The sequence below is a fragment of the Callorhinus ursinus genome, unplaced genomic scaffold (assembly GCF_003265705.2).
Source record: "Callorhinus ursinus isolate GAN/ISIS: 27379988/994484 unplaced genomic scaffold, GSC_fseal_2.0 scaffold10, whole genome shotgun sequence".
NCBI lineage: Eukaryota > Metazoa > Chordata > Mammalia > Carnivora > Otariidae > Callorhinus > Callorhinus ursinus.
Window position 1 is genome coordinate 82013073 of NW_027397072.1, and position 12689 is coordinate 82025761.

Below are 12689 nucleotides of genomic sequence, written 5' to 3' on the forward strand. Positions count from 1 at the left end.
TTCCTTCCTGTTTACTGCATTCTGCTATTGAGCCTACAAGATTAAATTTTTTATTTCAGTCATTATATTTTTCAGTTCTAAAATTACCATAAAGTTCTTCTTTATAGCTTCTATTTCTTTGCTCGGGCTTCCTATTTTTTTTTTTTTTTCATTTGGTTCAAGTGTGTTTGTAATTGTTCATGAAACATTTTTACCATGGCCGTATTCACATTTTTTTGTCAGGTAAATCTAACATCTCAGTCATTGTGAGAGTGGTATCTATTAATTTTCTTTTTTTTCTTTTTCATTCAGTTTGACATCTTGATTCCTGGTACAATGAGTTATTTTTTATTGGAACATGAGCCTTTGGGTATTAGTTATGCGACTCTAGATATTATTTATACCTTGTATTTTAGATGACTTCTTATGACACTAAGTGGGAGAGGGAGGTTCCATATTGTTATTGCCAGTTGGGGGTAGATTTTCAGGTTCCTCACTTTGCTTTTATTGACTACCTGAGGGGGAGGATGCTCTTCATTACCATATGGGGGCTGGAGATTCTGTGTTACTAGTTCTCTCCTGATACCTATTTGGCTGAGAGAGGGGTTAGGAGTACCTCCTTGCTGTTCCTCTGGTGGCCTCCCCTGACACTATAGTGGAGTGGTGGCTTCATTTCTGGTGGGTGGAAGTGCAGGTCCTGATTCCACTAGGCCTCCTTTGACCAACCTTGGTGAAGAGCTTGTGGGATGCCTATTATTGCAGGTGGTGGAAGTCCATGTTCTCCACGTAGTCTTTACTGGCATCATTGAGGAGAGTTACCACTCAGTGGTGAAGAAAGTCTTGCCTCCCTGCTTTTTCTTTTCTGACATCACCCCCATAGGGAGGTTGGGGTTTTCTTTATAGTCTAGTAAGCGCAGAATCTAGATTCCCCACTCAGATTTTGCTGACATTGGGGCCACAGTTTTTTTTTTGTTGTTGTTGTTTCTTTTATTTTTTGGGTTTTTTTTTTTTTGGTGTTTGGCAGGAGTAGAGCAGCTATTACCTCACAGTTTTCTCTTTGTCTATGCTGATTCTTTCCTGGTCCAGAGTATAGACAGAGCAGGCTTTTGTTGGGACTTTTTTTGTCTGTGATCATTGGCATTTCCAGCCTGATGGCTTCTTCAAGTCTGGGATATGAGAGGCAAGAAGAAAACCCAAGAAACTCACAGCTGTGTTGTTCTTCAGATCTCAAGCTCCCTAGCTGGTTTTCCTTCTTGGGCCACTTTCAGAACCTTCTTATGCTTATTTGTATATAATGTCTAGGGATTTTAGGTTTTTTTACTTAGTGGGAGGAATAGAGGAAAATGCATATTCCATCTTTCCAGAAGCAGAAGTTGGTTCTTTTTGTTCAATCTTCATTTTCTTACCTTTTCCCCCCCAGCAGTCTTTAAAAGGTGAATAATTCAGGCATACCTAAGTTCCGTCTTAATATTCTTTACTTTTGGGTCACTGTAATATATCAACTGCTCTATAAGAGAGATGATTGCCACATAGGATCTCCTTGTGTGTTTTATAGATTCTTCTTTCTTTTCTCTAATGCTACATTCTTTGACACATATGGAATTTTCCAAAACTCCTGGATTTGTCTTTGATTCTTCTGTCTGAGAGTAAAACATTGGTGAAAAACAACCAGTGTTTTTCTCTCTGCACTTACAGAACACTTTTGGCCACCAGATGTGTGGGTTTTTCCACACCACCCAACTCTCCAGTTCTCTGAGGACACCAACTGGGTATGCTATAATTCAATTCCGTTCTGACATTATCTACCTGGAGTTAGTGTCAGAGCCCACTAGCGAAAGGCCCAGTCTCATAAGACTGTTCCCATTACAGATGCCAATTGTAAGTTCCTGTACTTCTTACTGACCACCCATAAATTGAGGTTCCCATGATGCCCTCTTTGGGTTCAATCATTTGCCAGAACAGCTCACAGAACGTAGGGGATAAAGGATACAGATGAATAGCCAGGCAAAGAGATATAAAGCAAGATCTGGAAGGGTCTCCAGTGCAGGAAATTTTGTCCCTGTGGAGTTGCATTGTACCACCCTCCCATCAGGTAGATTTGTTCATCAGTCCTTAAAAGCTCTCTGAACACCATAGTTGAGGGATTTCTATGGAGCCTTTATCACATAGGCATGATCAATTATTAACTCTATGTCCAGTTCCTTTCCCCTCCCCAGAGGATGAGGGAATGAAGCTGAAAGTTATGAGCTTCTCATGGCTTGGTCTTCCTGGTGACCAGTCCTCATCCTGAAACTATACAGGAGCTCACTGAGTTGCCAAAAACACTTTTTTTTTTTTAAGACACTTTTTTTTTTAAGAGATTTTATTTATTTATTTGGCAGAGAGAGACACAGCGAGAGAGGGAACACAAGCAGGGGGAGTGGGAGAGGGAGAAGCAGGCTTCCCGCTGAGCAGGGAGCCCGATGCGAGGCTCGATCCCAGGACCCTGGGGTCATGACGTGAGCTTAAGGTGGACGCTTAACGACTGAGGCACCCGGGCACCCGAAAACCAAAGACACTTCTATCACCTGGGGACTTTCAAGGAATTTAAGAGCTCTGTGTCAAGAACTGGGGTCAAAGCCCAAATATTAGAATAAAAGATGCTCCTAGACCTTCTATCACTTAGGAAATTACAAAGGTTTTAGGAGCTTGGGTCATAAGGGCCAGGAGATTGTGGATGAAAACCAAAATATATGTATTTTTATTGTACCAGAGAATCACACTCACATCCCTCATCCAGACGAGCAACACGTTCTGTTGGAGCAAGGGTCAAAATATATTTTGCATGTGACTTCCTCTCATACATACCACCACTTTAGTGAAAACCATCATCTCCTTCCTGGATTATTGACACACTGGTGTTCCTGCCTCCATTCTTCAGTAGCAGCTAGAATGACCCTGTAAAATGGTGAATCTGATCATGACATTCCTCTGCTCAAAAGCTTCCAGTGGGGGCGCCTCGGTGGCTCAGTTGGTTAAGTGGCTGCCTTTGGCTCAGGTCATGGTCGCAGAGTCCTGGAACTGAGCCCCACGTCTTTCCCGTGGCACTGTGTGCTGTACCCTTTTGCTGCCTTTCCACTTCATTTCTGACCATGTTCTCTTTACTTCCTGTGCCCCAGCCTGGTGGCTTCCTTGGTCAGGGTGCTCCCAACTCAGGGCCCTTGTTCTTCCACCAGGTTTCATATACTCTGTCCATACAGGGTTTTGTGCAGATGTCACCCATCAGAGAGGCTTTCTTTGACCAGACTGGTATCCAGTATCACCTTGTCCTGTCACTTTGGATGCCCTCACCCTTCTTTGTCTTTCTTTGTAGGGATCATCACTACTTGCCACTATGAATTTACCAGTTGATTTCTTCATTTCCTATTTTCCTCCATTGAACTGCTGCCTTCCAGCGCAGGGGCTTTCTCTCATTCACTGCTGCATTCCTAGCACCTGATACAGTACCCGGCACGTAGTAGAGTCCCAGTTAAGGGTATAATGAATGAGAAATACCATTGGATGACATTGATCATTTGTACTGCTTCTGAAGTTTCCCTGTCGTATACAAGGTTGCAGTATAGCGTTTTCTTGTTACCTATCAGTGTTCTTTTTCATTAGTACATAGTTGTGCTGAGTGGCTGTCCTCTCAGACTTCCCTTTCTAAGAGTATGCATAGATTCCCTTGGGAGTTTGGACTCCTCTTAAGCTTTTTCATCACATGTTTGCATCAGCATCTTATTTATTTTCACGGATGGTTAATCACATCATCTGGTGTAAAACGTTAATCGGGCAGCTCTCATCCCCTCATTTCCAAATTCCAGTCTCTAGTCTCCTGGGCGGGGCTTGTCCCCCCTTCACTCCATGTGTGGAAGACAAGGATGGTTCCAAGATGCCCTCAATGGCTCCCCCTTGCCCACAGAACAGAGGCAGGTCTTCAAAGATTGGCTCGCCAGACCTTCTACGCTGGGGTCACTCCCTATTTGATTGGCTCATCTCTTCCTTGCTGTACACACTTTGTAGCCAGGTCATCTGTGCCACCCCACCCTCATGGCACCCAGCCTTTTCCCCGTTCCTCCCTTGTGCCTTATTCCTGTGAAACCGAAATATCCACAGCCACTTATCTTAATGCCACCTCCAGGTCCTTCCTGAACCTCCTCATCTGTAATTTCCTTGCCTTCCCTGCTCCTCTCGTACTTACTACATCTCTTCTTTCCTCTCTTGTGTAATGATGACTTGTGTTCATGTCTGATCTTCTGTACCAAATACAAGCTGAAGATACAGTCCATTCAAGATCTAATACCAGGTCCCTCAGAGCCTTGTCCTGGGAAAGAAACTCAACAGTCTGATGAACGGTTTAACACTTTGTTCCTTTTCAGAATTCTTCATGGACAGACTGTGCTCACTGTGTTTCTCTTTTCTTTGCAAGCAGTCATGTCATTTGGAAAAATCAAATACCACCGAAGTTCTGCTTTGGAATAAGTCCAACAGATTTTTAATGTTTCATTTATGTTTTCATTTTTTCCCAATTATTTTATTATTATAAGTCCTTTGCAATCCTCAGAAGGGGAGCATTTTTTAAAATCTCTACAGAAAGAGTGCAGATTCAGTTCCAGACCACTGCAATAAAGTGGATATTGCAGTAACGCAAGTCAAATGAATTTTTTGATTTCCCAGTGCTTATAAAAGCTATGTTCATACCACACTGTAGTCTACTACTAAATGTTCAATAGCATTATGTGTAAAATAATAATATATATACCTTAATTAAAAATACTTTATTGCTAAAAAATGCTAACCATCATCTGAGCTTTGAGCAAGTTATAATCACTGATCTCAAATCACCATAACAAATATAATAATACAGAAGTTTGAAATGTTGGGAGAATTACCAAAATGTGATATAGAGACACGAAGTGAGCAAATGCTGTTGTTAAAATGGTGGCAGTTGACTTGCTCCAGGACACAGAGCTGCCACAAACCTTCAGTTTATAAAAAAAATGCAGTATCTGCAAAGCACAATAAAACAAAGTGCAGTAAGACAAGGTTTGGCTCCATATTCATAGTTGCACTATATTTTAGTGGGGAGAAATTAAATGTATGTTTCAGCCCCAGCATGTGACTAAATGTAAGACTGTGTTAGTGAGTTACTGACATAAATCAGTTAATTCTTTTTTATTTATTGAATTCCATTCTGTTTATTTTTTGTGCTTATTTCCATATTTTTATTGTTTATTTTTATTTATTTACTCAATTTGATTCTATTTATTTTTATTTTATTTATTTATTTTTAAAAGATTTTACTTATTTAAAAATGAGAGAGAACGGGGGAGCAGCAGAGGCAGAGGGAGAAGCAGACTCCCTGCTGAGCAGGGAGCCCCACAGGGGGCTCGATCCCAGGACCCTGGGATCACGACCTGAGCCGAAGGCAGATGCTTAACTGACTGAGCCACCCAGGTGCCCTTCTATTTATTTTTAGGATTGAATTTTTTCACTCAGTCTTTGTCTACTTAGCATTATCATGCAATAATAGCAGCTTGCTGATGTATCATATCAAAATGTTGTTTCTCACTATTTCCTGTTTCTCATTATCTGTTGCTTATTGCAGTTCTGTTTTTTTAAAAGTGTGTATTTGGTTGCTGTGTGAATTGGGATACATGCACCCAGCATTTTTACCTTTGAATGAACTTGCTTATTTCTCTTAATACTTAAAAGCAAATTTAATATACTCTGTAAATATTTACCTTTTCTCCCCCCAGCCAATAGGCATGGCTCATTTCAGACTATTCTTTACGTTAAATCCAGTATTTCCCAGAGTTGTTTCAAGAAGGAGCAGCCTGGGAAGCTAATTCTGAGTCAGGCTGCCTCTGCTGACTTTGTTTCTAGGGGTACTTTTGCCTACTCAACACAAACTTGGAAAATATTGGTGGAGCTATTAAATGTCATAATTTTTTCTTTAAGCTCTCATAAAATACGGAACATTAATTGGATAGTTTGTGTTCGTCTGTACCTGGAGGTTGTGCTTTCTCTCCGGAGGGCCTTGTCCCTGCTCACCTCTGCCTGTTTCCCCTTTCCCTCCTTGCTGTTCACTTGTTAATTACAACTGTATATAATTTTTGAAACTTATTTTGGATGGTTTTTTGTTATAGTTCGTGATTCAGATTTTTACATTGTTGCTTTTTTGTGGATCCTGCTATCTGGAAGCTTCCTGTCTTCTCTTCCCAGCATTTGACAAAACAGATTATTTTAAGTATAATGAGAAAATAGAATGAATCAATAGCTTTGTACTCAGCTATATGTAGATCTTTAGCTTTTAAGCTCAGTTCGTTTCAACACTTGTAAGTAAAGAGAGATTAAAACACACTCAGTCTAAGAGAGGGTTGTCTTAACAGTGTATTTTGTATGAGACCCTAATCCTGTTCCCCTTCTCACTAAGTGAATTTCTATAGCAATTAAAAATAAAATAAACTTTAAAGTATCCATCCTTGCAGACGTTTACATGCTAGTAATAAAAAGTGAATGACACAAGAATTTAGCAGGAAATACAAAGAACAAACCGAAACGGGGAGGTAAACCACTGCCTAGGGGTCAAGCATGCCTCCCTGCCCCCGGTTTTGTATGGTCTGTGGGTCAAGAATGGCTGTTATATTTTTAAACTGTTAAACAAAATCAAAAGAAGAATGATACTCTGTGACATATAAACTAGTAGGAAATTCTCGTTTCCATGTCCACAAATAGAGTTTCATAAGAACACAGCCACTCGGGTGCCTGGGTGGCTCAGTGGGTTAAGCAACTGCCTTCGGCTCAGGTCATGATTCTGGAGTCCTGGGATCGAGCCCCACATCAGGCTCCCTGCTCCTTGGGGAGCCTGCTTCTCCCTCTCCCTCTGCCCCTCCCCCTGCTTGTGCTCTCTCTCTCTCTGTCTGTCAAATAAATAAAATCTTAAAAAAAAAAAAAAAGGAATACAGCCACTCGTATGCTTAGGTATTATCTCTGGCTCCTTTTGTACTATGACAGCGGAGTAAAATATGGCCTGCAAACTGGAAATATTTACTGTCTGGCCCTTGATAGAAAAAAGTTAGCTGACCCCTGGACTGAGCAGTTGATTGTACTTGCGGTAGCTCGTGTTCAGCCTTGTAAAAACCATCAAAAAGTTCGTTTTGTTTTTCCTGATAACTGATCTATTTCTCCATAACATTTTGATGAGATAATGACTCTGGAGAACCAATTCTGTCCATTCAAGTTCATTTATCCTCCGAGGAATAGTTGGGGGTGGGGAGAGCCATAAGTGAATGCACATTTGCAAATATTGATTCACTTGTTTTATTCTGTGAACGATGAAATTTAAGAAGATTTTCGTTTTGATTATTTTGCTACTACGTTTGACTCCTGTCATTTGTAAAACCATACACACTGACACACCAAACCTTCCATGCCCGCAGAGAGCATGTTAGCAGATTCGGTGTCTCTGCTTTATGGTCATCAATAAAGTACAGAACTGACCTCTCGGGTGACTACCCTTCATTGAATCCCTCCCTGCTCCTGGAACAACTGGGCAGATCCATTAACTACCGTCCAGTTTTAAGCAAAGGTCACTCGGGCCAATTTGGGGTGACTGAAGCATTCATAAAAGAAAGGAAAAGAGTGTTTTCAAAATGTAAACACAGGATCTTTTTAAACAACAGTTGTTGGTTTGTTGCTGTTCTTTTCTGATATTTGCTGCTCGTTTATATGTTACTGTTTCCTACTAGTGTATGTGTTGCAAAATATCCCATCAGGGGCCAGATGTCCCCCCACCTCCTGTCCCAGTGGCCTTCTGTCTCAGGCCATCCTGGATATCTGCTGCTGCCTTTCTCTGGGCTCTGCTTGGTCCTGTTCCGCTCTCCCCGTTCCTGGTCAGGATCCGTCACCGTGCTGGAGCGTGGCAGGCGTCATCCTGCGAGATGCACAGACGCAGTGTCTGTTTCTGCCTTTCTCCCTTCGACCGTGTTTCCCACCCTCCGTCCTTGGGAATAAGGACCTCCTTGCAGCCCAATGACAGGAGATGGTACCCCACGCTAGAGCCCTGGGTACCTGGGACCGGAGGGCAGGGAAAGGAAAGTGAGAGGCTGGCAGAGAAGTGGGAGCTGCTGGGGAGAGGCCTTGCTCGCTCTCCAGTCTGTCTGCAGAGGAGCCCGTCCCTCGCTTCTGCGCGTTTCTTCAGAACCGTTTTCTCTTGTGTCTTCATGTGGGAGAGGGCGGAGGGAACCACAGTTGGGGGGCATTTGTGACGTCACAGGCACAGTGGTGGTAGCCTCTCCACAGTCGCAAGCATCGTGGGGGGTACTGGATCTGAGGTCGGGGGCAGTCATCATATAGCAGCCAGCAAGGCCCACGGCACACATGGCGCCTTCATGTTGGGTCTTCACGCCCTGCCTTCCAGAAAGGAGCTGATTTCACTTAGACTCGAGGGGGTTGTTATGGGCAGGCACATCCTTATCACCCAGGAACGCTGCACAGCGAAGCAGGGCTCAGTGGGAGAAGAGCTTCCAAAGACAGGGTTCTCAGGGGACTTTCTTCAACGTCTCTGCTCAGCAGAGGTCAGCAGGGCAGAGGTCATGGGTAAAGAGCGGCTGAACCAGCTGAATACATTTATTCCCCAACAGTGATTGGAGCCTCCTATAATCTGAATAAGAACATGATCAGTGCGGGTGGGATGACTTGAATCCCAGTATAAAGGTGTTCACTTTATTATTTAGAAGTTCTTGAAATCTCTTCAAATTATTATGATTACTTTTTTGTTGTTTTTCACAAGCTATGCCATGCCATGTCTTTAGTACAGTGTGTAGACCTTTAAGGTTTGACTTTTTAAACTTGCTGTGGTGCTAAGTTTCTAAGACTCATTCTGGCATTTTAATAACTGTGTTCCTATAATTCAGATAACTTCCGTATGCTGCTTTAATTCTAAAATGTGTGAGGTGCCTGCAGGATGGCTCTCCTTGCCTTGTAAATAAGGGCCATCCTCACTTAAGCGCTGTCAGGTGACCTTCCTGTGTGAAGTTGCTCCTTGTGTTACCACGTGTGCTAGAACAACCCACATTCCTCTCCTCTTCCCCTGCTGCTGGCCTCCCCCTAACATTGCCGTTGCATTAAAGCCACACTGGGCTCCACCATGAATTAGGTGATGGGTATTTTCCTCCATTTCTTCACTTCCTAGGAGGCTCTTCATGCCTTCTCTGTGTATTTAATGTCTGTCCTTTCAGGAAGCCCTGCCAGATGCTGCCTCCTCCATGATGTCCTTCCTGATTTCCTCCTCCTCCACTCCTCTAGAGCTTGTCTGGGGCCTCATCACACGGTGTCCTATGTCAGAGTAGGTCATAAACACATCAGTTCCTTTGCCTTGATTAGATACTCTGAGCCTGGAGATCATGGTGGTTTATATCCCTTAAGCAGTAATTACGTGAAGTGCCTTTGAAGGATTGATTTGGTTGTCTCTGAAGGAGCAGACCTCTGAAAAATTAAACATACTCAGCATTCCAAGTGAAATAGTCTGAAATTTAAAACAAAAATTTAAAAGATTTATTTATTTGAGAGAGAGAGAGAGAGAGAGAGCAAGCACATTGAATGGGAGAGGAGCAGAGGGTGGGGGAGGGAGAATCTCAGGCCGACTCGCCACTGACTGCAGATCCCGACAGGCTTAATCTCACGACCCTGAGATCAGGACCTGAGCCGAAATCAAGAGTTGGAAGCTTAACCCACTGAGCCACCCAGGCGCCCCTGAAATTAAAAATATTAAATAAGTTGCAAACTCTTATCAAGCCCGGAGGGGACAGTGGTAGCCTGAAAGCTGATGTGTGATCCGGCCACTCAACAAGAGCCTGTATCTCTTTGAGCCTCAGTCTCCACGTAAATCAAAGAACTTAAAAAGGTGAAAATAACTTCCCTGCCTCCTTCTTAAAAGTTTTTATGAGGATGAAATGGGATGTCACCTTTGAAAATGTGTTGGAAATCACAAAACTGCCTCAAATATAACATCGCAAGGTCTTATTTGAGAAAACTTCATTGGAATCTAGACAACAGCCGTGCTGTGTAAGTATGATGTACCTGTATCATTCAGCTTCTGATGTAAAATTGCATTCATGCCTGCCTGTGCTTCGTGAATAGTTTTAAGGTCATCTGACTTATGTCGTTCTCTGTAGCCAATTATGCTGACCCGGGAGGTTTTGAAATAGAATCTATCCGTTCCAGCAGAGAGAACCAATTTATCTTCGCCCTAATTCTTGCACACCCCAAATGCTTTGTCTTTATGTTTTTCCTTCACAGGCTTCCACCTGTATCACAAGTTGCCCACAATAGTGCCTGAGAGCTGCCTTCTTATAATGGTTGGCCTGCTGCTAGGAGGGATTATTTTTGGGGTCGACGAAAAGTCCCCCCCCCCGCAATGAAGACTGATGTGTTTTTCTTGTATCTCCTGCCACCCATCGTGCTCGACGCGGGCTATTTCATGCCCACTCGCCCGTTCTTTGAGAACATTGGCACCATTTTCTGGTATGCTGTGGTAGGGACCCTTTGGAATTCCATTGGCATTGGGGTGTCTTTGTATGGTATCTGCCAAATTGAAGCCTTTGGCCTGAGTGACATCACTCTGCTCCAGAATCTGCTCTTTGGCAGCTTGATCTCAGCTGTGGACCCAGTGGCTGTGCTCGCCGTCTTCGAGAACATTCACGTCAACGAGCAGCTCTACATCCTGGTCTTTGGAGAGTCCCTGCTAAATGATGCAGTGACAGTGGTGAGTAACATGTTCACGCTGTGTCACTCCAACACCACCGGCCACTCTCAGTCTGCATCAGCTTTCTGACAGTGGCAGCCGAGGGATGAACCGGCAGGCGTCACCTGCACCTGCACAGTCACGCAGCCCTGCTCTCAGACGGGCCCCTCACTTGGTTTAATGCTCTGTCATTGCGGTCTTGAAACGCTTTGTGAAATTTTTTTATTGATTATTTTTTATTTATTAGTATACAACGGGCACCTCATTTTCGGTTGCACAGACGGTGTAGCTGGTCCCTGCTTGCAAGGTCCTGCTGGTACCAGAGGAGCATAAAAGTGATTGTGACCTTTCCTATCTCTGAGGCTTTCTCAGTTGGCATTTTCAAAAGTGGTGGTCTTTGATCAGAATTAAAGGACTTCAGGTCCTTCGGAATTCTCCACGCAATGTGATGCTGTCAGGAGTGAACATGTATAACAGAAGCAAAGTGACAGCACCCACCAAGTGCCATTCTGTGTCTGGGGAGGGTTTATTAATTATTTTATGACTTAAAGCCAGTTTTTCATTACACTCTCACTTTCTGTTACTACTTAGCTAGCTTATTTCTGGTCCCCACCATTTTCCCTTAAGTGGGTATTCAGAAAATGCTCATTTATTTTTGATTCTCACTTAATTAACCCATAATTAGAGTCAGAGGCTGTTGTGATCTTCATGTTCGCAGAATTTACCTCCACCCTGCTTTCTGAGCTCAGGCAAAGTATAGAGCAGTGATGAGGAAGCGTCTCCCCCACCCACGGGCTTACAAAATGCTCTTCCCCCAGTGAAAGACACTCTGGTGACCCTGTATGGGGAAACCGGTGAGCGAGCACCAGTGATGCTGTTTTATTATGTTAGCCACCATTCCGTGGAGGTGGTGGTTGAGAGTTGTTTAATGGAGCCATTAACCTCTTGTGAATGCCTACCTTGCGCTTGGGTCTTTGTGCAACCTATGTAGAAATTATTTTTCCCATTTGGTAGGTAAGAAAGTTGAGGCAGAGAAAAATTAAGTGTTTTTAAGTGACTTAACTAATTTATAATTCCCCTTCATTAGTTCCTCTCATTAAAATATTATTCCCGATTCACTCAAAAGTCAGCATAGAAACGAACATGACTCCCCATTAGCTTATGAACGGAATAAAATTTCAACTTGAAGGATGTCCCTTAGCTCCATGTGGACGTTATTAGGTAGAAGCTAATTTATTGAAAAGGAAATCCCATTTTTTAGAATAGCTGCTAAGATAGCTGTTTTGAGGCAGCTAAGGTACCTCACTCAAGTAACAAAATACACTTCATTTATTCCGTTGTGCATTAACAGTGATTAGTCATTAACTTAACAATATTAAATTTTAACTGGGAAAGTACCATAGCAGTGAAGACATTTTAGAATTTATTCTAATTTCCAGAGGCTTCAAGGTTTTCATTGTGACTTACGTTTGCTATATACACGTTACCCTTGTTGAGGTAGATCATGGACATTTTCATGAGGATTTCTTGGATCCCCTTCGTGTGTAGGAAACTTTATAAAGAAATAATAACGCCATGCTGCACTCCTTCTGGGCAGTCTAGCAAAGCCAGCTCAGTTTTAGAGTGCTATGCCCTGCTTTTACACTGCTCTCTCGTCTCTTAAATTTCTTAGTCAGACACCTCAGTGTCCCTTCTTTGAGCTTGTCAAGAATCAGATCTGCGGAAACAGTTTGGCTAAACCACCATTCAAACTGTGTGAAGGCCCCAGGCTTTCCAGGGGCATATCAGTGCTTCCTGTCGAGAGGCCCCAAGCCGTCAAATATGATTTTATGGACAGAGAGGGAGGCCTGATCCGAAGAGAGCAGTGGGCCAGATTGAGGGCACCGCTCCAAAACAGGAAGGAGGGCAAGGACAGTGAAAGGACATGGCTGCTCTTTAGATGTGG

General features: G+C 43.1%; 2 protein-coding genes across 2 annotated transcripts in view; one reads left to right on the top strand and one right to left on the bottom strand.

Annotated features, from left to right (window-relative positions):
• The window catches only part of LOC112821706 (large ribosomal subunit protein eL19-like), a 475653-nt gene that overhangs the window by 362264 nt on the left and 100700 nt on the right, over positions 1–12689 (bottom strand). The window lies entirely within an intron of this gene.
• SLC9A2 (solute carrier family 9 member A2) overlaps positions 1–12689 on the top strand; it is a 96662-nt gene that overhangs the window by 24951 nt on the left and 59022 nt on the right. The window contains 2 exon segments of the mRNA XM_025869073.2: positions 10300–10406; positions 10409–10765. Of these exon segments, the coding sequence (XP_025724858.1) occupies positions 10300–10406; positions 10409–10765 (464 nt within the window).